At 37.4% G+C, this 27253-nt stretch overlaps 1 protein-coding gene across 5 annotated transcripts in view; it reads left to right on the forward strand.

Moving 5' to 3' along the window:
• Positions 1-4763, forward strand: part of WDFY3 (WD repeat and FYVE domain containing 3) — an 840855-nt gene extending 836092 nt beyond the window's left edge. For all 5 annotated transcript variants that reach the window (XM_053703393.1, XM_053703396.1, XM_053703395.1 and 2 more), the window contains 2 exons: positions 1238-1435; positions 1713-4763. In XM_053703393.1, coding sequence (XP_053559368.1) covers positions 1238-1435; positions 1713-1833 — 319 coding nt within the window. In that variant the 3' untranslated portion in view covers positions 1834-4763. The remainder of the gene's footprint in view (positions 1-1237; positions 1436-1712) is intronic.
• The last annotated feature ends 22490 nt before the right edge of the window (positions 4764-27253 follow it).

Consider the following 27253-nt stretch of genomic DNA (forward strand, 5'->3'; position numbering starts at 1 on the left):
GGTTTTTTAATCAGGTCTGATGATTTATTTTCTCTAACTACAGTCACCACGGTATCATATGATTTCTCCTATGCAAATATTCCTCCTTTACGTCGGTCGAATGACTGGGGAAGGCGGAGCCTAGGAGGGATCATGTGACCAGCTTTGCTGGGCTCTTTGCCATTTCCTGTTGGGGAAGAGAATATCCCACAAGTAAGGATGACGCCGTGGACCGGACACACCGTTGGAGAAAGTAATTTATCAGGTAAACATAAATTCTGTTTTCTCGCCATTAAATGGACTTTCTAAAGATACCATTATTTTCATTATATCATATAATTTACTATAAAAAAAAATCTAAAATATGAGGAAAAAATGGGGAAAAACACATTTTTTTCTAACTTTGACCCCCAAAATCTATTACATATCTATAACCACCAAAAAACACCCATGCTAAATAGTTTCTAAATTTTATCCTGAGTTTAGAAATACCCAATGTTTACATGTTCTTTGTTTTTTTTTTGCAAGTTACAGGGTGATAAGTACAAGTAGCACTTTGCTATTTCCAAACCATTTTTTTTCACAATTAGCAATATTTATATTGGAACACTGATATCTGTCAGAAATCCCTGAATAACCCTTCACATTTATATATTTTTTTTTTAGTGGACAACCCAAAGTATTGATCTAGGCCCATTTTGGTATATTTCATGCCACCATTTCACCTCCAAATGTAAAATCGTAAATTTTTTCACACACTGTTTCACAAACTGTTTCACAAACTTTTTCTCTTCCCTCCCCCACCTTACAATTGTCACCGCCATCTTAAGTACTGGCAAATAGGGACATATATGTTGTAGGGTTAGTCATGAGAAGTCAACAGGGTGTTTTTCATGTTCTGAGAAGTAGAAATTGCTCAATTTTCAGAGAAGTGGGAACAATAAATAAAAATATATTGCAAAGTTGTTTCATTATACATAACTAAACATTTATTTAAAAATCGCAAGGTGTTTACTGTCCCTTTAACTGTTTTCTAACTGGTCTAAACGGAGAAGGAAACCTAGGTTACAACATTGCAAAGCCCTTGCTTTATGGGCAATAAAACTTTACACATTTTTGTGAGTGTATATATAAAGATGGAATAGGGTAGGGAGCAGACTATAGAGGAAAGATACTTTGATAATGAGGACCCAAGCAGTTGTTTTTAGATAGAACATATATAGTACTGTATTTAGTTTCTCTTTTTTTTTATCTACAGGGATCACAGTAGGATATTAATTGGAGACAGTCGAGGACGGGTGTACAGCTGGTCTGTCAGTGATCAGCCAGGGCGATCTGCAGCGGATCACTGGGTGAAAGATGAAGGGATGGACAGCTGTTCAGGATGCACAGTGCGGTTTTCTCTTACCGAAAGGCGACACCACTGCAGAAATTGTGGACAGCTCTTTTGCCAAAAGTAGTTACATTTTTCTATTGTTGATAATGATCTTGAGCACTGAAAATGTTAGAATAGACAATTTGTAATATATAAAAACACAGCTTTCAAACAGAAATAGTGCTGTAAATGAAAACACAGTATTTTTCTTGCTTTCTTCTCTTACAATACACTTATATTCAGGTTTTTTTTATTAAAAGTTTGTGCTTTTTGTGGCAAACAGTGCTATTTTTGCAAAATGAAATTATGAATGTCCATTTTATATTTTTAACACTTTTGCATGTTGATCCATTTATAGGTGCAGTCGTTTCCAGTCGGAGATTAAGCGCCTGAAAATTTCTTCTCCCGTACGTGTTTGTCAGAACTGCTACTATAACTTGCAGCATGAACGCGGCTCTGAGGAAGGGTCAAGGAACTAGAAACACTTTGTCTACTAGTTTCAAGATTCTAATGGAGGCCTTCCATAATTTTGCGATCATTATTATTTCCAACTGAATTAACGACTCAAAGGCATTAAGAAAACAAATTGATCACATTTCAGTTTACATGTATATTTGTACTGTGCTCTATACACTGCAAGAAAAAAAAGGGATCACTCAACTTGCTTACTGCTATGGTTTTAGATATTAGAAATTAACTGAAACAGAAAGACACATGATCTTTCATGCACATATATGTAAAGCAGCTCCAATGCTATGTCTGCAGGCTGAGAATCAATGTCCTCTTTACCTTATATTTTGTGGAAACTGTTGTTACAAAATTCTAATTATAAATTAATTGACACTTAGGAAGAAAGCAGACTTACAGCTGTGTACAGTTTTTTTTGTAAATAATATATTGACCTTTTTAAATGAAATCTAAACTTAATTGCTTGTAACATCAGACTAAACTCAAGAAATATATAATCTATATACTTTGTTAGTACTCTTATTTCTTTCAGCAGACTGAACCATGTGTGTTTTAAAAGTACCTCTTTATTTGTGTATGATGGAACCGTGTGAGGATTATTAGATGCAACGCTCTTTGTAATAACGGACTATACAAAACAGTGAAAAGCTGGAGTAAACTTTAACAGGTCTCAACCCTATTTGTATATTTGTTTTTTTAAGTTGGTACACATCTTATGTTTTTAGGTTGCATATTGTAAATTGTAAGAATTTTTTTTATGAATTTATGATCTAAAATGATAAATGGGTTTGTCTTTTTTTTTATTTTAAGAAAAAAAAATCTTGCAATAGAAAATGACATCATGTATGTTTATTTTAACGCACTATTATTTGTATATTTTCCTTTTTTTTAAAAAAAAATTATACAGAGCAGTCAGGGCACTGGTTGTACCGACGTTCTTGAGACTAAGCCATTTCAATCTGCTATAAAGCCCCAATGAGAGTTCTCGCTTTGCCTTGAACTCATTTTCTAATTGTGTATAATGCTCACTAGAAAGATCTGCCTTTGTAGAAATATAACTTACTTGAGCTGAAATTTGTTGTGTTAGCTACATATTTTGACAAGCTGTTATGAGAATGAGGTTTAAACATTGGAGCTGGCAAAGGGTCCTAAACATTTTTAAGTTAGTCCAGTATATATATATATATATATATATATTATATATATATATATATATATATATATATATAATCAATTTATTTATTAACAATAAATGGCAATGTTAATATATGCAAAAAATAATCAAGAGTAACTACCAAAATAATTTAATAGATAGCTGTACAAATTCAACTAGTCTTTTTAATTTTATTTTTCAAATTTTAACCTGATTACAAGAACAATATGTCACCAAAGGTAAATATACAGTGTAAAAAAAATGCCTTTTTTATTTGTTTTCCTGTTTGCAAAATTAATTGAATTAACACATTAACTTATGTGTTGATACTAGGAAGGAAATATATATGCAAAACTACATAATTAATTTTGTAATAAAAACAAAACCGTACTGAAAAAAAAAAAAAGATTTTTTTAAGTTGTCGATCTTAAAATATGTATTCATTTTAAACGATTAGTCCCATTAATGTAATCATGCTTTTATGTAGTGGACACATGGATTCAGTGGCTTTTGGCAGATGGTGTTTATTAACCTCAAAGGTGATAATTGGTTTGAGCCACCAAACGTAAAATTTAATATACATTGATGACCCTTCTATAATGCAACATAATTGTAATGCACAGCACCTTACTAGCCTCATTAAAAAGATCAAAAGTAATAGATTTCTGCTTCAGTACTGAAAAGACCTGGGGTTTTTTTACAGTCTCATTATAAAGGTCTTAACAGCAATGAAAGTGTAATTGTTTGTGGCTACTCGATGGGGTAATGCCAAATTCTAAAGGATTATTTATATCCAGTAGATATTGGCAATTATTATATTTAGCAAACTGTCCTTCTCTTTGCTACCAATGCAAAAGAAAAAGAAAAGAAAAACAAAACAGGAGAAGCGTATAGCTTGTTTCTATTTCCTTATACAAAAATATATATATTATGCATATATGTTCTGCCTAATTATACTAAGGTTGTACAAAACCATTTAGTTTATCTCCTATTGTGAATCTCATTTCTACATGCCTTGTTCTGCCTATCACACTAATGCAAGCAATCATGTATTCTCAGTATATTTGTAGGTAGTATTCAATTATATTGTCATGCTTACAGATTAGGCAAGCAAACACTTTGTAAGATAGGCTGTCATATATTCATTAGCAGAACACTTTAGATAAATTATTTTGCACCTTCTTTTGTACAGTAGCTGTAGTAGCCAAATTTTATTTTATTTTGTGCTCTGTATTACTTAAAGCCTTTTTTTGGTTTTAATAACAAAAATGAAATAAAAAAAATAAAAACTGTGTATAAAAAAAAATATTTATGCAGTTGAAAGAAGCAAAAAAAAAATTTAGGAAGTATTTTAATTTCAGCAAGTTTTGTTACTTGTTGCATGACTATTAACACAGCTGACTTTTTGTGTCAGTGCAATGTATATTATTTTTATTTTTTTTTGTCCTGTTATAAACTTGTATGCCCTTATACACAGCCATTTTCTTTGTACAGCAGCAAACGTTATTGGAGTATAGCTGGCTAAGACAGAAGTGTGGAATTTTGTAATAAAGTATTGCAAAATCCAGTGTCTGTTGTGGTTTTTTTTTTTTTTGGTGGTTGAATGTACAAGGCTCGGGAAGATTTACAAGCGGCAATCTGTAATATCTGGATGTTCATTGCAGAACTGTCTCTAATGCAAAGAGTAGAGTAATACAATAACTTAACTAAATGCAATAGGTCAGGTTTTTTCCCCCATTGTTGTTTGTTTTTTCATTACAAATAAATACTTGCTATTTCCCACCAAAATTTGTGTTGTCTTCATTTTGTTTTTAAATAATGTAGAATAATCAGTAACCACAGAGAAATTCTTAAAATTACATTTTTATTGTTTTATTTTCTAAATTTGTAATATAAACTATGATGGGTTGTTAACTGAGAATTGGATGATCATACGAAGCAGTGCGTTAGTGTGTAGGCTAAATGTGTTGTATTTGGAATAGAAATGTATGTACCATGTTGTTTTAAAATATTAATGTTTAAAGGGACAGTCGTCAAAATAAAACTTTCAGTCTTCTTCAGAATTTTTATTACCCATTCCCCAGCTTTGATTAACCAACACAGTTATATTAAAGGGACAGTCTAGTCAAAATTAAACTTTCATGATTCCGATAGGGTATGCAATTTTAAACAACTTTCCAATTTACTTTTATCATCAAATTTTCTTTGTTTTCTTTGTTGAAAACTAAACCTAGGTAGATCATATGCTAATTTCTAAGACCTTGAGGATCGCCTCTTATGTCAGGGGATTTTGACAGTTTTTACAGCTAGAGGGCATAAGTTTGTGTGCGCATTATAGAACTGTGCTCACGCTCTGATTGGCAAAGATGCAAGTCTGTAAAGAAAAAAATAAAGGTAACAATTATATTAAAGGGACAGTCTACACCAGAATTGTTATTGTTTAAAAAGATAGATAATCCCTTTAGTACCCATCCCCTAGTTTTGCATAACCAACACAGTTATATTAATACACTTTTTACCTCTGTGTTTACCTTGAATCTAAGCCTCTGCAGACTGCTCCCTTAATTCAATTCTTTTGACAGACTTGCATTTTAGCCAATCAGTGCTGACTCCTAGGTTTCTCTATGGGCGTGAGCACATTATCTATATGGCACACATGAACTTAACACCCTTTAGTTGTGAAAAACTGTCAAAATGCTTTCAGATAAAAGGTGGCCTTTAAGGCTACCTAGGTTTAGCTTTCAACAAAGAATACCAAGAGAACAAAGCAAATTTGATGGTAAAAGTAAATTGCAAAGCTGTTTAAAATTACATTCACTTTCTGAATCATGAAAGATTATTTTTGACTAGACTGTCCTTTTAATATAACTGTGTTCGTTATGCAAAGCTGGGGAATGGGTAATAAAAATTCTGGAGAAGACTGTCCCTTTAAAGGGACAGTCAACACCAGAATTTTTGTTGTTTAAAAAGATAGATAATCCCTTTATAACCCATTCCCCAGTTTTGCATAACCAACACTGTTATATTAATACACTTTTTACTGCTGTGACTATCTTGTATCTAAGCATCTTCTGACCGCCCCTAATCACATGACTTTTAGTTATTATCTATTGACTTGCAGTTTAGCCAATTAGTGCAGTGTCTGCCACAACCCACGGGCGTGATCACAATGCTATCTATATGGTTTACCTGAACTACTCTCCCCTGTTGTGAAAAGCAAATACAAAAGCATGTGATTAGAGGCGGCCTTCAAGGGCTTAGAAATTATCATATGAGCCTTCCTAGGTTTGCTCTCAACTAGAATACCAAGAGAACAAAGCAAAATTGTTGATAAAAGTAAATTGGAAAGTTGTTTAAAATTACATGCCCTATTTGAAAAATAAAAGTTTTTTTTGGCCTTGACTGTCCCTTTAATTGATCCAGCCCACCATTAACACTACAAAAAAGCAACTTGAAATGGATTTTAAAGTGTTCTTTTTTCATTTAGGAGTCAGAAATTTTTCACTGTATTGCATAAGTTCTGCGTGCAAAACAAATATTTTAAAACTGTAATTTTGTTACATATATATGCAATGTTTTGCAAGCTGGGGACACACCTATTGAAAAGGTTATATGTTATTTATCTAACTTATTATTAATCTAACTTCCTTTGCAAAGACAGACATAAACAAGGTCCTGCACATATAAACGAACAACTGAAAGAGTGTAGGTCGTTCTGCATTTCATTGGATGCATTTAAGCCTCTCTTAAAGGGACACTGAACCCAAATTTTTTCTTTCGTGATTCAGATAGAGCATGCAATTTTAAACAACTTTCTAATTTACTCCTATTATAAAATTTTCTTCATTCTCTTGGTATCTTTATTTGAAAAGAATGTAAGTTTAGATGCCGGACCATTTTTGGTGAACACACTGTGTTGTTCTTGCTGATTGGTGGATAAATTCACCTACCAATAAACAAGTGCTTTCCATGGTGCTGAGCCAAAAAAATAGCTTAGTTGCCTTCTTTTTCAAATAAGGAAAGCAAGAGAACGAAGAAAAATTGATAATAGGAGTAAATTAGAAAGTTGCTTAAATGTGCATGCTCTATCTGAATCATGAAAGAAAAAAATTCGGTGGGAGTGGAAACACTACAATTTTGAGAGTAAGATTACAGTAAAAGCAGGCAAAGTAAATATTGAAAGTGCATTTCAATGTTTTTAAATTATGTATACTTAAACATTTTATGAGGAATAATTTTATTGCATTTGAAAAATCACAACATGATAGGTTGGTGGTGTATTCAGGGAAGCGCAAGGGGCAGAGAGCCTCTTCAACTTCTTTGTCGTTTTGGTTGAGAAAAATTATTCGCTTAGCTTACGAGACAGCGGGACATAAGCTTCCTCAGAGGATCACGGCTCATTCAACTAGAGCTGTGGCTTCTTTTTGTGCTTTCAAGAATGAGGCCTATATGGAGTAGATTTGTAAGGCAGCTACCTGGTCCTCCTTACATACTTTTACAACATTTTACAAATTTTACATTTTTGCTTCGGCGGAACAGTTTTTGGGAGAAAGGTTTTGCAGGCTGTGGTGCCCTCAGAATAAGGGTCCGCCTCCTTTTCCCTCCTGTTTTTCATTCAGTGTCCTCTAGAGCTTGGGTATTTGTTTCCCACAAGTAATGAATGAAGCTGTGGACTCTCCTCCCCTTTAGATAAAAAACATAAATTATGCTTACCTGATAATTTCATTTCCATCCACGGCTTCCGCCTGTTTCTCTGGTAGGCGGACCTAAATTTTGTTTTGTTATTCTGGCACCATTTATACCCTGATATTTCTCCTACTGTTCCTTGTTGCCTCGGCAGAATGACTGGGGGATGAGGGGAGTGGGGGAAGTATATAAGCCTTTGGCTGGGGTGTCTTTGCCTCCTCCTGGTGGCCAGGTTCTTAATTCCCACAAGTAATGAATGAAGCCGTGGACTCTCCTCCCCACGATAGAAATGAAATTATCAGATAAGCATAATTTGTTATTCTGCTGGCCATGCAGTTTATGTGGAGACACAGAACTCTTATCATACACATATCAATGCACCAGCTTCCATGCAAATTGTCTCAAAAGTCCTCAATAATCTCACACTACAGATTTGATAATCCACAAGAATTTCAAGCGCACATGGCTCAAGAAACCGGTGACAAAATACTTGAGGGAGAACACGATTGGAGTCCCTTCCCAGTGATAGAATGGGACACAGTTGGTTTCCTATGTATGGCGCATATAGAGGAGCAACTTTCTTTTTACTTATTGCAGCTTGCTCTTAGCTGCCTCTGCTGGAAGGGACAGTTGAGGGTTTGTTCACCTACCGGTGTTGGGTGACCTTGTTTTGAAGATTTCATTATCATGGGGTGCTGCTTTGGAACTATGCTCCACATCGGTTTGAAAAAGTAGCATTAATTTACAATGGTGCACAGTTGCCAGTATTAGGAAAAAAAGCAGCACCTTTAAAATACTTTAGCTTGTGTGCGAGTAATACTGTGACTAAATAAAGACTCTTTATACTAATATGTTAATATGGCTTGCACACCATAACACCTGTTAAAGGGCCATAATAACCAAATGTTGAAACACTTGAAAGTGATGCAGCACAGCTGTAAAAGCTGACTAGAAAATATCACCTGAACATCTCTATGTAAAAAAGAAAGATATTTTACCTCAAAAGTTTCTCAGTAGCCACCTTCCATTGTAAAGGATTTCTAAGCAGCATATTAGTATGTCTGTCCTGGGACAGCTGAAAGGATGAGCATCATGCACACTCATATTATTTCCCTTTTCAGCTTACTATGAAATCTCATGAGAGTTAAGTCAAATCTCATGAGATCACAACAGTAAAAGAGTTCATGACCTCAGCACTGCTGATGCTGATTGGCTGCTGTTCATTTCTTCATTTTTTATTTTTTTTTTACCTGCAGCTGGGAGCAGGTGAAGTATAACTTTTTACACAGAACTTACTCTGCTGAGCTGAGGAGATTGTGAGGTAAAATATCTTCCTTTTTTACATAGAGATACTCAGGTGATATTTTCCTGTCAGCTTTTTACAGTTATACTGCATCAGTTTCAAGTGATTTAGCATATGAGTATTATGTCCCTTTAACTTTTCTTTTAGAGTTCTGGCCCTCTTATTCTTCTTTGGCAAAATGTGTGTAACTTATTCAACTTTTTTTTCTTGTGACAGACTCATGTTGCTTCCGCTGACATGAAGATTTTGCAGTTCCCTACTGTTCATTTAGGAAATAATTGTACTGGAGTCTGTTAATTGTTATAGCGCAAATCTGTTATTTTGCTGCCCCCTTTGGTAATATTCACTTGAAAAAGTAAGGAAAATGCATTGTGGTTTCCAGAGCAGCTTTATGATACTTGTATTCATACTTTCTTATCCATTGACAGTTAGTGTATGATCTCTTAGAGCTCATTGGCACAGTGAAGCTCAGTTTGATTCAATATTATTTGGCTGGGTGTAAATGTTATCCTGCTGACTCTATGGCACTAATGATTCGCTAATTTGCCTGTATCTGTGACAATAGTTTAAAAGGACACTGAACCCAAAAAAAAATATTTTGCAATTCAGATAGAGCATGCAATTTTAAGCAACTTTATAATTTACTCCTATTATCAATTTTTCTTCATTCTCTATTTGAAAAAGAAGGCATCTAAGCTATTTGTTGGTTCAGACCCTGGACAGCACTTGTTTATTGGTCGGTTAAATTTATCCACCAATCGGTAAGAACAACCAAGGTTGTTCACCAAAATGGACCGGCATCTAAACTTACATTCTTGCTTTTCAAATAAAGATGCCAAGAGAATTAAGAAAATTTCATAATCAGAGTAAATTAAAAAGTTGCTTAAAATTGCATGTTCTATCTGAATCACGAAAGAAAAAAATTGGGTTCAGTGTCCCTTTAAGCCTACTTCATATTTACTATTTTATATTTAAACCTTAGTAAACTGGTATGCTAACTATAAGTGTATCTTTTCATGGATTCCATGTATAACACGGAGAGTATATACAGTGTTCTGGTTACACATTAGAAGATTATCTCTTAGATGTTACACCTTTAATTTAACAGATATTGACAAATCTTATATTTCACTTTGGTCTTATTGCTTCATTTTTTTATTGTTTATAAAAATTAAAAATGAGGAATTCATTTGTTTTAATTGGAAAAATCTCAGAGTACCCTCTGTGCACACACTTTCATTTGGTTATATTACCTCCATACCTGGGGCGAGATTACATATGCGGTGCAAGCTTCAGCGTAACTGCTGAAACCCGCGCCACCCGTAATTTCACCTTGCACATCGGGGTATCATATATACGGCGCCGGCAGTTCATAAACTGCCGTAAGTCGGCTAAACTAGCAATGTCCAGAAATGAGCGTAAATAAAAAATTTCTGAAGTCGCCAGTGACTTACGGCACTTTAGAAACTGCCGGTATCTAAGAGAAAAAAGAATATATATATATCTATATCAAATCGCCTGTAAAAGTCTAACCTGCCTTCCAAAAATAAACCTGACACGTAAAACCCCTATATCCGCAAACCCCCCACATCGCAACTAATAATAAATGTATTAACCCCTAAACCGACAACCCCACACAACGCAATATGCCTAATTAAACTATTAACCCCTAATCTGCTATTCACCCACATTGTGATCTACCTAGTAAAAGTGTTACCCCTAAATCCGCCAACCCCAACATCGCAAACTACCTACAAATGTGTTTACCCTTAATCCGCCATAACCCACATTGCAAAGTAACTATTAAAACTATTAACCCCTAATCCACCATTAACCCACACGCAAAAAACTTTATAAATCTAATAACCCCTAATATGCCAAACCCACACAACGCAATAATCCTAATAAAAGTATTAACCCCTAATCCGCCAAACCTCCACAACACAAATAACTAATTTAATTACTAAGCCCTCTATCCTAACCACCCACTAAATTAACCCCAAATTACATAAAATAATAAAATACTAAATTATAATTAAAATAAAAAATCCAAACAGTACTTAGAAAAATAAACCTAAAATTAAATTAAAATAAATTAATCTAAAATTACCGAAAATAAAAAGTCTAACATTACAGAAAATAACAAACAAAATTATCCAAAATAAAAAAATTAAACCTAATCCCTATGAAAATAAAAAAATCCCCCCAAAAATAAAAACACCCCCTAATCTAATGCTAAACTACAAATAGCCCTTAAAAGTTAAACAGCTCTTTTGCATTTAAAAAAAATCTAAGTCCTCCCCTAACAGTAAAACCTACCACCCACCAAACCCCCCAAAATAAATAAACCTAACACTAAAGGGGCATTTGTATGAGCATTGCCCTTAAAAGGGCATTCAGCTCTTTTACGATTGCCCATTAAAACCCTAATCTAAAAAAAAAAATCCTAACCTCCAAATAGGTACTCACCGTTCCTGAAGTCCGGCGGAGAAGGTCCTGTACCAGGCAGTGAAGTCTTCTTCCAAGCGGGGACCACTTCCTTTTTCATCCAGGTCCAAGCCAGCGCAGAGCGGAGATGAGCACAGAGCAGGACCGGTGACCGCGGAGCCATGGAGCGTGGAGGATCCTCTTCGTAGATCGCCGCTATACACTGAATAGTGAATTCAAATTTAAATATGGCGTCCCTTGCATTCCTATTGGCTGATTTGATTCTTCAAACTCAAATCAGCCAATAGGCTGAGAGCTACTGAAATCCTATTGGCTGATTTGAACAGCCAATAGGATTTCAGTAGCTCTCATCCTAGGGGGTGTTTTTATTTTGGGGGGAGGGGGCTTTTTTTTATTTCCATAGGGATTAGGTTTAATGTTTTTATTTTTGATAATTTGGTTTTATGTAATATTAGACTTATTTTTTGTAATCTTAGATTCATTTAATTTTATTTTTAAGTAATGTTAGCTTTTTGTATTTGAATTGTAACTCAGTATTTTTTAATTTAGGTAATTGGGGTTAATTTAGGGGGTGTTAGGTTAGGGGATTTAGTAATTTAATTAGTTATGTGCGTTGTGGGGGTTTTGCGGATTAGGGGTTAATAGTTTTATTAGGTTTATTGCGACGTGGGTTAATGGCGGATTAGTGGTTAATAGTTTAATTAGTTATTGCGGTGGGGGTTAGAGTTTGACAGGTAGATAGATATTGCGCATGTGTTAAGTGTTAGTTAATATTTTCAGGCAGTTACGGTGCTCAGATTTGCGCCTGTCTATGTGTGGCAAGGTGAAAATTAAGTAAAATTTCTCAATTTTCGCCACGTAAGTCCTTGCGCTGAATATGTGATACCGATTTGCGACACGGTTCTATGTTAGCTTATGGGAGTAAAAACCGCGTAAAAACCGGCATTGCGGGCGACGCTGCATATGTAATCTTGCCCCTGGTGTCTATTGCTTGTAATCTAGATACATGCTGCTATCATAATGTTGCACATATAGACAACAGGATAGAGTAGTCAAGCTTATGTTTGATTTTAGAGATTACATTATAGTTATGATATTGTGTATATTGTTAACTTCTTATCTGTTATTTGTAAGACCTATTGTATGTTTATTCCTTATTCCTCAATAAAAATATTTTTAATTTTTTTTAAAGTTACCTTCTCTGTTGTGGTCAATTTAGGGACAGTTATACATAGGTCACTAGAGTGTGCAGCCAATGGTTGTGCTGGATTTAACAGTGTTCTGCACTTCCATTTCTAACAGGAACTGAAAAGCTCATATATATATGGGGACTTAATGTATATATATATATATATATATATATATATATATATATATATAACTCTGCAAATTATTTCTGCAGTGCCCCACTCGTGGGGCATGCAGAAACAGCGCAATCTCGCAGTTTTGAGCGAGATTGAGGAAGAGAGAAGCCCATAATGACCAGCGTCGTACAGGGGTTAAAACAGTTAATATGCAACCCTATAGGTTATTGTAGAAATATGACGCCCTACCCTAATTGATCAATTAATTACTATAGTAACACTAGAGACGCTATATACACAGGACCTATGGTACTAAACAGACTATAAAAAATGTATATACAGAATCATAATGCAGATTGGCTAACAAAGCATATTAACAATAATATCAATGTACACATAAATTCATTATGTATGTGCCTAATATATACCAAATATACTAATAAAGCGATGAATTTGACAATAAATATATACCATAACTGAAAGTGAATCAGAACATAGAATTGATATAAACTCCAGATTCTCTATTGGAGCCATTTATAAACCCAATAATCACAATCATAAATGGAATACAAAATACATATGATATAATAAAAAGTTAATATGAACATATATTCAATTTAAAATATCATAAAGTATACAAGAACTAAATACAAATATCAGAATGGAATGAAAAAGGAGACAAGAGAAGGGCTAGGAAATAAGGTTAGGTACCACATACCAGAGGTAAATCACTATTCCCAATAGTTAATAAGGTCAAATCTGGAATTTAGACCTTGGGGAATACGAGTACCTAACCTAAATATCCAGTACATTTCTCTTTTAGCCAAAATTTGCTCAAGATTTCCTCCCCTTTTGGAGGGTCTGACTTTTTCAATAGCACACCTGAAAGAATGCAACTTGCTTTCATGTTTTTTTGGCAAAATGTTGCAGAAGCGGATTAGGAGACATACCCAAAGAAATAGTGGACAAATGATCCCGAATTCGGGAATTGACGTCTCTACTTGTGAGCCCAATATATTGAACATTGCAGAAAGTGCATTCATTGAGAGATTACAAAGGTGGAAGTGCAATTTAAGCATAATTGTATGTCAAAAGTTTCTCCTGTGACACAAGACCTAAAGGTGTTGGTTATAAGTGCATAAGCACAAGGTTTGCACCTATTGTGTCCACATCTAAACATCCCAACGTGAGTAAGCCTAGAACTAGATGGATGGGTAGTAGCTTTAAGCTCAATAGGGGATAGTATAGAACCTACGGTATGGCATTTTCTATATGAATATTTTACTCCTCTTCCTAATAACATCAACTAAATTGTCATCAGCTGCCAGGAGCGCAAAATGTTTTTTTTTTTTTTTTTTTTTTATTATTTAGATTTTTTATTGAGGATTAAACATTACAGCAGACGTCACAGCGCAGGTGACCCAAAGATGAACATATACATAGACATTATGCCGTTGTAATGACACAGTAGATATAGCTATTAATGAAAATACTGAGCATATAGGTCAAGCATGTCAGATATGAATTAAGATATCTACCATATAAACCTCATTTTCGAGTAATGTGAACTGAGAAACATAACAATTATGAAAACCTCGTTTACAAACAGTATGAACAAACTTAGAATACAAGGACCGGGTAGTACCTCAGTCCTGCACATTAGCTCAACTTTCTAGGAATTTCGTGAAGTCAGCTTAGGAATGCTTCTCCGTGTACTACAACTAGTAATTATAGTGCGCATCTCCAGGCGGGGGGGGCCTGGGTTGAAGAGAGGCGGGGGGAGGTAGAGTATGAGTTTCCATACTACATGAGGGGGGAGGGGGAGGAGGGGGAAAGGGGGGAGGGGCCAGAATATGGTGGTAGGGGTAGCTGGAGCCTTTAATTCGACTAGGTATTTAGCTTTGAGCTCCTTGGTAATTAAACCAGGGTTCCCAGATCTGCCAGTAAAGTTCTTCCTTGTCCATATGGGAATAGAAACTTTGTTCCATGTTGGCGTATACCTGCATTATAGATGTAACGACCGTTACATCTGGGGGATGGGCTTGTTTCCAGGCCCTTGCTATCGCCAGTTTTGTGGCCGCTAGGACAAAGATGACCAATTTAGAGACGTGGGTTGGAACGGACCTCGGGAAAATGTGTAGAAGGGCGATTGCAGGAGTGAGTGGGATAGAAAGCCCAAGGTTGGTGCAGAGGGTTCTTACCTGTATCCAGAGAGGTGCCAGCTTTGGGCAGTCCCACCAAATATGCATATCTGAGCCTCTTTGTAGGCACTCCCTCCAACACAGAGGGGGCGTTGTGGGGAACATCTGTGACAACCTCGTGGGAGTATAGTACCATTTTAGGAATAATTTCATGTAAGCTTCTAATGTATTTGCACAGTGTACCGTCTTTTTAGTTAACGTCATGGCTGTGGATAGGTTTTTATCTGAAATAGGTCTGGATAAATCTCCCTCCCAAGCCCTTAGCTGCCATGGTCTGTCTCTGTTAGTGGACGACTGTAGTAGATCATAGTGGAACGATATGAGCCTAGGAGTCCTAACAGGGAGTTGCCATAGTTTTTCCCAGTTAGTCAGGGGCCTGTTTAGGGCTTTGGGGAATCCCCAAGATATCATAAAGGCGTAGAGCCTCGAATATTCGAATGAGGCCCACGGGGGGGCTCTGGGATAATGGTACTGATATTATGGGGTGGGATTAAGATGTCCGAGAGGTATACATGGGAGACCACTTTCAGGTCCCAATCGCTCCACTGCTGTATGTGTGTGTCAGGGAGAGCCGCCAGTAAGGCTGGTATAGAATGAATGGGAGACGGGTGTGGAGCGATGTCGCGTAGGTTTCTGAGGCTATACCAAACTTTCAGATTATCTCTGATAATGATATTTTGTAACCCCAAGCTGTCAACACAGTGCTGAGGGACCCAGGGTAAGTCTGCCAACTTTAGGCCTAGGGGAAGGGCCGATGTTTCTATGCTTTTCCAGCCCTGCTGTTCCCCCTTGTCTGCCCACGCTGTGATATGAGAAAGCCTGGCTGCCTCATAATATCCACGTATGCTAGGCATTGCAACTCCTCCAAATTCATATCTTTTTTGAAGTATCTTCGCCGCTATCCGGGGCCTGGACTTATTCCAGATATAGTGTTGCCCAAGAGATTGGAGCTTATCTATTAGAGCGGTAGGTATATTAAGAGGGATACAGCGAAAATAGTACAGAATTTTTGGCAAGATCGTCATTTTGAAGGAGGCGATGCGGCCCAGCCATGAGATTTCTTTAAGACTCCACGAGGATGTAAGCTCAGTGACCTCTTTAACGAGGTTTGTATAATTAATGGAAATAACTGATTTCGGATCCGGACCAAGTTGTATCCCCAAGTGCCGAATGGTGGTTTGTGACCATTGGAAGGAGTACGCTGTTTGTAGTATATCCAATTCAAATGCTGGCATGCATACTGGTAAAGCCTCTGTTTTGGTGACATTTACTTTGTAGTAGCTGTGAGCTCCGAACTCAGTGATAGTATCAAAGAGTGCTGGCAGGGAGCCTATTGGATTTGTTAGGAAGAGCGTAACATTGTCCGCGTACAGTGCAATCTTTGCAGTCGCGTCTCCAAGCTGTACCCCTCTTACTGTAGGTGATTGTCTAATAGCCTGAGCTAAAGGTTCAATGGCCATGGAAAAAATTAAAGGTGACAGGGGGCATCCTTGTCTGGTGCCGTTGGTGATACATATTTCCGGGGAGGCAAACCCCATACCCTTAATTACTGCTGAGGGGCAAGAATATAGGGCACGGATTGCTGTAATCACAGTCTCTGGTATGCCAAATTGAGCAAGCGTATGCCATAGGTACTCCCATCTGACCCTGTCAAACGCTTTTTCTGCGTCTAGCGACAGGGCCAGCATGGGTGTCCTCAGTCGGGAGGCTTCTGTGAGTATGTTTAGCGTTTTTCGAGAATTGTCTGGGCCTTCTCTACCAAACGTGAAACCAACTTGGTCTGTATGTATCACCTTCGGGAGCAGGCTATTAAGGCGGTTAGCCCATAGCTTTGCATATAGCTTTACATCACCATTTATCAAGGAGATTGGTCTGTAGCTCGTACATTGCGAGGGATCTTTGTTTGGTTTCGGAATGGGCAGAATAACTGCTTTTAAGAATTCTTTATGAAATGAGCCTGCCTCTCGGGCTTCCGAAAAGACCTTGAGGAGAATCCCATGGAGTTCCGGTTTAAACAGTTTATAGAAGGCTGTTGGGTAACCATCTGGGCCCGGAGCCTTGTTATTTTGGGAGTGTTTAATGGCTAAATTAATCTCATTTAGGGAAAATGGAGCTTTAAGTGCTTCTCCATCTTCGTCTGGGAGGGATGGCAAGCCCAGCGTCTGTAAGAAATTCACTATTTCACACGGGGAGGACTCTTTAGTAGCCATCGAGGGCTTAAGGTGGTACAGAGTAGAATAATATTCCGCAAACGTCTCTCCAATTTCCTTAGGGGAGTAGACCGAACTGTCACCTCTCCGGAGGGATAAGATCCTAGCCGCCGCTGTCCTGCTCCTTAATTTATGGGCAAGGAGGGTTGAGGCCTTATTACCTTGGCAATACATCAGCTTTTTGAATCTAGCATAAGAGTCTTTAACTCTTTGCAGGTCTCTATCTGCCAATTGCGTTCGTAGTTCCTTAATTTTATCAGCCAGGCTTGTAGTTGGGGAGTTTTTATTCTCCTGCTCTACAGCGCGAAGTTCAGCCATAAGGAGGCCTAAGGGTAAACCTGCTTGACGACGTAGCATTGCCTGTCTTCGAATGCATATCCCTCTTATGTATGCTTTCAGAGCGGCCCATATTGTTTGGGAGGACATATCCGGGGTGTCATTTATTCTTAAAAACTCTATGATTGAGGCTTGGAGGGAGATTCTAAATGTTTTATCTTGGAGCATTTGTTTTGGGAGTTTCCAGCTAGGTCTAGTCTCTGTGGCTAAGTCAGTAGAGAGAGTAAACGTCAGAATATCGTGATCTGACCATGAGCAGACCCTAATGTGTGACGTTAGGACTCTATTAAGGGTCCATGAATCGGTGAAGAAATGATCGAGCCTCGAGTACGAATTATGGGGTCTAGAGAAATATGTATAGTCTCTATCATTGTGGTGTAGTGCCCTCCAGATGTCATACAGATTATGCTGGGTAATGTGTTGTCGAAATTTGTTGGCAGTGGTCACAGAGTATGTGTCTATTGTTTTCCCACTCTGAACCTTCTTATCTAGAAGGGGGTCCCATATCATATTGAAGTCCCCCCCCAGTATAGTAGTCCCAACTTTGTGTTTCTCAATTTTAGACAGTGCGTCTTTCAGGAACTTGGCTTGCATTTGATTTGGGGCGTAGATGTTAACCAGAGTGAACAGTATACCATTTAGTTTACAATTGAGCAGTAGAAATCGTCCCTGGCTATCTCTCTCTGCATGAATGTGGTCAAAATGTATGGATTTGTGTATGGCAATCGCTACTCCTCTAGACTTCTCAGTGTGAGAAGATAGAACCACCACTGGATACTCTGGGGTCCTATATGGAGTCTGGTTTGACGCCAACCAGTGTGTCTCTTGTAAAAACATGACTTGTACTTTCAGAGACTTCATGGTGTTGGTAAGCATACTTCTCTTGTCTTGTGAGTTAAGTCCTTTGACATTTAAGGTTGCAAAGGATATGTTATTAGGGGTTGATGCCATCTTGAGCTTGGGAGGGGGGGGATGATGGGTAGGGAGAGGGAAGGTAAAGGGTAGGGTTAAGATGATAGACTCACCCCGCCTGGATCTGGGCACCTAAGTGTGGCCCTCGCCGGGCACGAAGCTAGTTTTTCTTATCCTTAATCAAGAGGATTATTTCCCATAGGGAGCTTAATTTCACCTAGAGAGTGATAAAAAAGAAATATATTGAACAGTTAAATATGAGAAACAGCTAGTCAATTCAAATAGTATATTAAGCGTCTTAGAAATTTGGACCAGGTGAATCTAAGTTGGTAATTTGAGATTTTGAAAACAATATTAGGTATGGTGAACCTCTGGATCACCAAAAGGAGAAGTGTGTCTGAATACTAAACTGACTTCTCCAGTCCCCGTAAGAGGGGATAACACAAATAGAATTTGCGTATATGGGGGGGGGGGGGGGAGGTAGTACAAGTATTAAACTTGTATGTAGAGATTGACTGTCATTGGGGGAATGTGGATAAAAGGAATATACCAAAGTTAATTCGTTAAACTAAATAAAACATCATATCACTGCAAGCATAGTAACATGTAACGTTAGTGACATAAAATATACTGCAAACACTAATATATTGCTATACAGCTTAGGTCAGTAGCATATAGGTGCCTGAGAGAGACTAGGTAACCCGTGAAACTGAGAAGAAGCAACATGGGGGGAGCTCGCGAGTCCCCACATGACCAAATGGCTACTACAAGAGTAGAGCTGGTACTGCTGGGTAAGCGCCCGTTCACCTATGGGAAGTCACAGGTCCCCCCCTGTTTCTTGTACATTAGACAGCTGATACCTGTAAATTACATTTAACAATATTTACATGTTTACCAGTTATAGACCAGATCTATTTATTTATCATTTGGAGAACCATATACCAGTGCCTTCCTTTTAAGTTATGACTAACGCATAAGATACCCTTCTAACAATATGTACGTGCATAGCAGCTTCAGATCAGCAGGCCTAGTAACATGTAAAGTTAGTGACGAAATATATGTTATAGACATTAATAACTCGTTATACAGTTTAGGTCAGAAGCATATAGGTATCTAGGAGAGAATGAACCACCTGTGGGACTTAAAAGAGAGGAGATGAGGAGACCCCCTGAGTCCCAACAGAGCCAAATGGCTACAAGGATAGTAGAGCAGGTGTTGTTGGACAAGCGTACTTTCTCTTATGGGAGGTCACGGGTCCCCACATGTCTCTCATGCATTAGACAGCTATTACCTGGAAATAACATTTAACAATATATACATGTTTACCAGCTGAAGACCAGGACTAATTATTTACCATTCGGTGAACTATATATCAGTCCTTTTCCTTTAAGCTATAACTAACCCATGATAAATACAGCTAACAATATATACATGTGTACTAGCTTAACACCAGAGCTCTCTATTTTATCATTTGGTGGGCTTTTGTAGCCTAGGGGTAAAATCTGGGGCACCCGCCCGGATTTCAGTAGCGATAGGAATGTCCTTTACATTGGATCTTGATGAGGGTTGGACCACGTCCATAGTAGCCGGCCCATCTCTAGGGAGCAAAGAATCAGTGTCCTTTCGGGATTTGGTGGGTGTTAAGCCCCAGTCTTGTAGCAGGTCAAAACCTTCTTTAGGGGTGAAAATTGTGTGCGTCTCACCATCTTTAGAAACTATAAGTCTTGTCGGGTATCCCCATCTGTATCTAATATTTTCTGATCTCAGAATTTGGGTGATGGTCCTGAAGGACCTTCTCTTTTGTAAAGTGTAGCTGGAGATGTCCGGGAATACTGCTATTTGTTGAAACTTCTCAGGGAGTTGCGGTTTGTTGGCCAGCTCTCTCATTATCTTCTCTTTGTGGGTAAAGAAATGGATCCTAGCTAGGACATCTCTAGGCTTTTCTTGAGAGACATTTCTAGGTCGAGCTACTCTGTGGACTCTGTCCAGTAGGAGGCCGGGCATCTCTGAAGTGGATAATAAGCTATTACAGAATTCCAGAACATATGACTCTAGTTCTTGGGGGCCCACCTCTTTAGGTATTCCGCGGAATCTCAGATTATTCCGTCGGGAGCGGTCTTCCATGTCAGCTAGTTTCAATTCTAGGTCAGATATTTGGATTGCTAGATTTTGGGAATAAGCTTGTAAGTGGGCATGGTCCACAGCAAGATCTTCTTGTTTACGCTCCAAAGTTTCGGTGCGTTCTCCCAGAGCACCAATTTCTCTACGGAGCTCAGCTGTGGAACCTTTAATTTCCTTTGTCAGTGTCTCTTGAAGGAGATTCATTCGCCTGGTAAGAACATCCACAATGTTTGCAGATAAAGTATCTGACATAGGGGATTGAGAGTCTATACTGCCTTCAGATTCACTGCCTGCAAAATGTTTTTTTATTATGGTGCATATCTGTGGATATTGTGTGCTATACCCTGTAACAAAATGTACTCCTTCAAATTGGGTTTGTTGATTATTATAAGATCCCTCAGATATTAAGAGCTCCCTGTCAATGTTACATAACAATGGTACTACCCACAGAGGGAATACTATATAGAAGGTCAAAAACACCTTGTGCAGATAGAGCTAGTATTTTACAAAATCAGAAATTGCAATAAAATTTAACCTTTATTAAGATTAAAAACATACTTAGGAGCCAAAATATAATATAAATATATTGATGAGGGCTGGGTGTAGTGTATAGATCCCTTGATATTGGTATAATAAAAATTGGCACTCCCTAAAGGAGCTACTTAGTAATATAACCCACTATAGTGAGTTAGTATTCTGTTAATGTAGAGGGACTGTGTAGCCACTGGTTCACCTGATAGGTGATGGTAGATGTATGTCGGATACCATATAGATAGTGAATCTGTGTTGTGCCCCTGTTGCGTTGTATACTGGGAAAAACACTTAGCCAGAGGTAACCGTGTTTGCTAGCAAGTTGAGAGAATCATTAACATATGGTCCTGCCCAGTGCCCACTAATCAAATTATATGAAATGGTAACCCATATCACTGTATTGATCTTACTAGTTTTATTGTGGCACAAAATGCTTAAGATATGCAATGGGTGTAGATTAAGTCACCACGGAAGATTATTGATTACCAGTATTAAGTTATTGCTCAACCACAAGTGCTGCTTTATCCTGATAGTTGCTTACCATATTAATTACAACAAGCAGTTTATGTAAACTAATGTGGATGTCTTAGTAATAATATACAATTAACACTTTATTAACATAGCACAATATTGGTATCAGGTTTCTCCGTTACTCCAACTTAAATATTAGACTTCAGTACTGAGATTCACCCTGAGGTCTGTGTGGTAAGCTTTTATTCGTACTGTGCTTTAATGACAATGTAAGTACTGCTTTAGAGCTTAGATGGCTGTGATAACAATAAGCTTTAATACTGTGTCTTACTTATTTTATTGTGGCACAGAATGTGTGAAAGAGTCTTTGACAAAGCCGCAAGGCGAAACATGTTAGGGTCGCTAGGGAATTGGTGAGGAGTCCTTGGAGCTCCTGTATTTTTAGTATGCCTTAGGCAGCCTTAGTTTATAATCTTTGATAATTTAAGGGCTGGTTGTAGGACAATTCGTCACAGGGTTGGAGGGGCTGACTATTATTTACAAATTGCTAATTTATAGAGCGATAACTTCCTCCTTTAACCCTTAACCGTTACCAGTGTATTTATTATTTACTAACAGTGTGGTCCTCTGTTCGGCCATACCGTAGAAATAATACAATTTTTGGCTAGCTGCTCACCCTTTGAAATTTAAATTGCATATATATAGCGTTACAGTACTCTGACAAACCGTCAATGTTATTAATGACTACAAGCTTATACTAACGATTTCAAACAACTATATATACTCATATATTCACACCTCTTAGATATAAGCAGGGCGGTTAACTTGTCGGGCCAGTCCCAGTTGCCGCAGATTGGGTATTACTCGACCTTTAACCGAAGCATCTAAGAATATATGCACAACTCAGTGATACTATTTTATAAATAATGTGGTAAGTCCTGAAGCAGGGCGATAAACTTATTAAGCCAGTCCCAGTGACTGTAGATTGTATACTACTCGATACTAAACTGAAGGGATTAAGGGTACACGCACAACTTCAGTAGCGTTCAGTTAATAACACTATGACTGGGTCTCTTGTCTTATTCAATACAGAGTGCCGAGCATTGCTGGTGGGGTATACAGAGTAACGCTAACATAACGGATTACTTGAGGTTCATATGTAGAGAACTCAGTGTCATACCTGTCAGTCTTACCTAGTATTCACAGAAAGCATCTGAATGAATAATACGCTGACAGTTACTATGCGAGAATGTGCAAGCAATGAAATGTATGGTAATGTGGTAACCGCCATTTACTAACTAAACAGTATAGCCACCCAAGCTTTTAGCAGTATTCACATTGCAAGTTCATGTGGGCACAGTTTGAATAAAAACCTATCACACAGATTTCAGGTTCAATTTCAGCACTGAAGTTTAATCTTCAAGTTGGAGTAACGGAGAGACCTGATACCAAATATTGTGCTACGTTAATAAAGTGGTAATTGTGGGTCAACACAGAGACTTTTACAGCAGTATACATAAACTACTTGTAACAAATATGGTTAGCAACTACTATCACGACACAACAGTATCTGTGGTTAAGTATTAACTAAATAATGGTAATAAATAATCCTCTGTGGTAACTTAATTTGTACCTGTTGTGTATTTCACACATTCTGTGCCACAATAAAATAAGTAAGACACAATATTAAAGCTTATTGTTATCACAGCCATCTAAGCTCTAAAGCAGTACTTACATTGTCATTAAAGCACAGTACGAATAAAAACTTACCACACAGACCTCAGGGTGAATCTCAGTACTGAAGTCTAATATTTAAGTTGGAGTAACGGAGAAACCTGATACCAATATTGTGCTATGTTAATAAAGTGGTAATTGTATATTATTACTAAGACATCCACATTAGTTTACATAAACTGCTTGTTGTAATTAATATGGTAAGCAACTATCAGGATAAAGCAGCGCTTGTGGTTGAGCAATAACTTAATACTGGTAATCAATAATCTTCCGTGGTGACTTAATCTACACCCATTGCATATCTTAAGCATTTTGTGCCACAATAAAACTAGTAAGATCAATACAGTGATATGGGTTACCATTTCATATCATTTGATTAGTGGGCAGGACCATTAGGGTTGCCAAGTGTCCAGTATTCAACGGGACAGTCCAGTATTTAACAGGCTGTCCAGTAAAATCTGTACAAAAATACTGGACACTTAAATGTCCAGTATTTTTAAAGACCCCTGTCAGCTAAATGTAAAGGACCTTCTAGGCCTTTATGCATTAGAAATATGGCTCAAAAAGAAGTTACAATGTGCATTTTCTATTATATGTGTTACAGGCAACCATAAGGGTGGTCAATCATTGCTGGGTTGGTTACCTCTAGCAGCCAAGGGGGTTACATCACTGCTCTGTACATGTGTTACTGGCAACCAAGGGGATAAAATGACTGCTTAATTATTTTTTGCTCTCAGAGTTTCAGGCTCATATTACGAGTTGAAAGTAAAAAGTTTGCTCTTTCATGTTCATAACGTCACAGTAAAAAATAGACTTTGAGAAGTTGCAAATACAAAATTGCATTCCTCCCATAGACTTCAATGTAGCTGAAAAATACATAGCACCCACAAGTCACACAAACACGATGGTCGTTATTTAAAAGCATAACATAAGAAGATAATATTGCATCTTTCACAATCTAATGTTCTGCGGATAGCAGAATATGTTCTATGTATTCTTAAAGAGAAAGAGATATTTAAATGTATATCTGATGGATATTTGCACAAATATATATTTATACATACACATACACACATATATATATATATATATATATATATATATATATAAACTTGATTATATATAGGTCTAGATAGATACAGATATATAGGAATATCTATTTAAAAATACATAGAACATATTCCCCATTATGCAAAAACATTGGAATGTGAGATTTATATAGTAAATACACAGGTAAACACTTATGAATATTGCATAAATATGTTTTTCATGTTTTCATCTACTTAACTGCAAAGGGCTCCAATGCACTTATATATATGTCTATATATGTATGCATATGTATTTAAGTGTTTATATTCTGTAAATATGTATATACAAAGATAAATGTATAAGTCAAAGAGAAACCCAATATCTGTATATGAAATCCAAGGTATAAAGTCCTTCTAAGTATAAAATGTGCTGTGGCGTGTGATGCAGACAAAGCAATATGTACAGCAATATCGTGTATCCACGAATGAACAAGCAGCAAGAAATCAGAAACAATCAGCGTAGAAAACTTCACTCACCTTAAGAGGGTACGTGCGGAGTTTCAAATCAGTGTTGGTACGTATGCCCGTCTCACTGGCTCCTTCAGGAAAACTGCCACTCTGGGGAAAGAAAACAGCCTGGGACGAAGCGGAGGAAACCGCCACCCGCCTCAACTTATCCCGGCTACAATCCTCACAGCTAGTGGAAACACTCCTCCCCTCTCCTCCTTCCTTCGGTGAGACTTGCAACGCTGTGTATTGGTTGAAAGTGCTGCTCAGTAGACACGCCCCACACACATGTTCCAAACAGTCCAATGCAACAGAGCCTTAGCTGGAAAACTGGAAAGGCAAATTTTTCAAAGAAAGACGGCTCCAGCTGAGGTTAAAACGAAAATCCTTTATTGGGAAATTTAAAACATGTGAAACACAGCAAGCGAGTGAAAGGTGCTGAGGGTGCAGCACTGTCTGGCTTACATGTTTCGGAAATGATCCGTAGTCATAGCCTACAGTGCTTTGCCCCACACCTGTTTAAAAAGAGGATAAAACAAATGTGATTTGCTATTGAAAAAACCCGCCCTCTGACCTAACCTAACACACCTGATTACTAAATACTCCCTAAAGCAGTATTACTGATTAGGCAAAGAGATGTAAAATAAGAATGCGGAATAGAGATCTATACAGGAACAGCAATATGAAATAAATAATGAAATAAAAAATATATAAGTGTGGGGGTTACATTCAAAACTAATGTTACACACCAAATAGATGTTAGTAAACAAAAAACATATGCGTATAGGATATACATATATACATACACAAGAATGCTATCAGAAATAATAATAATACAGTACTTTTGAGAAGGCTAATACATCATAATACCTTAGGACATACTAACTCCTTGCTATGTCATAGACCTTTATTACTAAATGTACACAAGAATGCTATCATAATTAATAATAGTACAATACATTTAAAAGGGCTAATACATCATAATTCGTTTTGGTCATACTTCCTCCTTACTATGTCATAGACCCTCATTACTATGTGGACTGTGAGCTATTCAGATGTAAGCATCTAATTTTAATTAATGTAAATCCTATTGTACTTGACGCAGGCATATGTTATAATGATCAAAATAGGCAAAAGGCAATCCGCCATTAATCAAGGGACCCAAGTATGCACCTACCATTATTAGTACAAAAGGAACAAATGTGAAGTGTAAAAAATACTAAATAAAACTATACTAAATAAGATAGAAGAAATAAAGTAGTCTAGTTGATCTGAAACTATAAAATATATATGATAACTTGAAGGGAAAAAGGGGGAGGGGGTTTGGCCCAGATGGAGACAAGAACCATTATTCCCAAAGATTTAGGACATCATACCTGGAGTTTAACCCATCGGACACCCGCGTGCCCATGGTAAAAATCCAGTAGGCTTCCCGTCTAGCGAGAAGTATGTCAATATCACCTCCCCTGATGGGTCTACTGACTTGTTCAATGCCACACCAAGTGAAGCCCTGTAAATTGTTGTCATGAAAACCCCCAAAATGTTGGACAATCGGTGTTGAGGACCTCTTTGTATTAAATGAGGATAAATGTTCTCTAATCCTAGTATTAAGGTCACGTGAAGTGAGTCCTATATACTGGATTTTACACAGGGTGCATTCAATTAGATAAACCACTGACTCAGTCTTGCATTTCATGCAAGCTCCAATTTGATACAATTTGTTGTTTTTTTCACTCTTGAACTCTTTGGTGATGTTAACGAACTCACAGGGCTTACACTTTCTGTGTCCACATTTGTACATACCAGTGTGTTTTAACCAGGAACCCTGTATGGGTTTGTCAGATTTCAGTAGTGTTGGCGAGAGGATAGAACCTAAAGTGGGGCTTTTCCTGTATGAACATCTTAGTCCTGTCTTGACAGTATCCACTAGTTTATCCTCTGCCAGTAGCACTGGAAAATGTTTGCGTATAATGTTGCATATCTGGGAATATTGTACACTGTGTGTAGTTACAAATGTGACTTGCTGTTCCTTACATCTTCTGCTCTGCTGACTGCCCAAAAGTTTCTCCCTAGGGATAGTATGAACTTGCTCCCTAGCCTTTCTTATTACCTTTGGGGAATAGTTTCTGTCCTTAAGTCTCTTCTCGAGAACCCTTGATTCTGTCACAAAATCTGCATGTGCTGTGCAATTTCTCTTCAGCCTAGTATATTCACCTTTTGCTACCGCAAAGGGAACATGCTTAGGATGGCAACTAGTGCCCAAAAGTAGAGAATTCCCAGAGATGGGCTTCCTGTAAATTGTGGATTTTATGGTGCCCTCTCTAGTTCCCTCCAATGTGAGATCAAGATAGTTAATATACCTATCATTGAATTCAAAAGTAAATTTGAGCCCAATCTCGTTGTTGTTGAGATAATCCAAGAACTGAGGGATACTGGCATGATCACCTATCCACACGAATAAGAGGTCATCAATGTATCTCCTATAA

The sequence above is a fragment of the Bombina bombina genome, chromosome 2 (assembly GCF_027579735.1).
Source record: "Bombina bombina isolate aBomBom1 chromosome 2, aBomBom1.pri, whole genome shotgun sequence".
Lineage (NCBI taxonomy): Eukaryota > Metazoa > Chordata > Amphibia > Anura > Bombinatoridae > Bombina > Bombina bombina.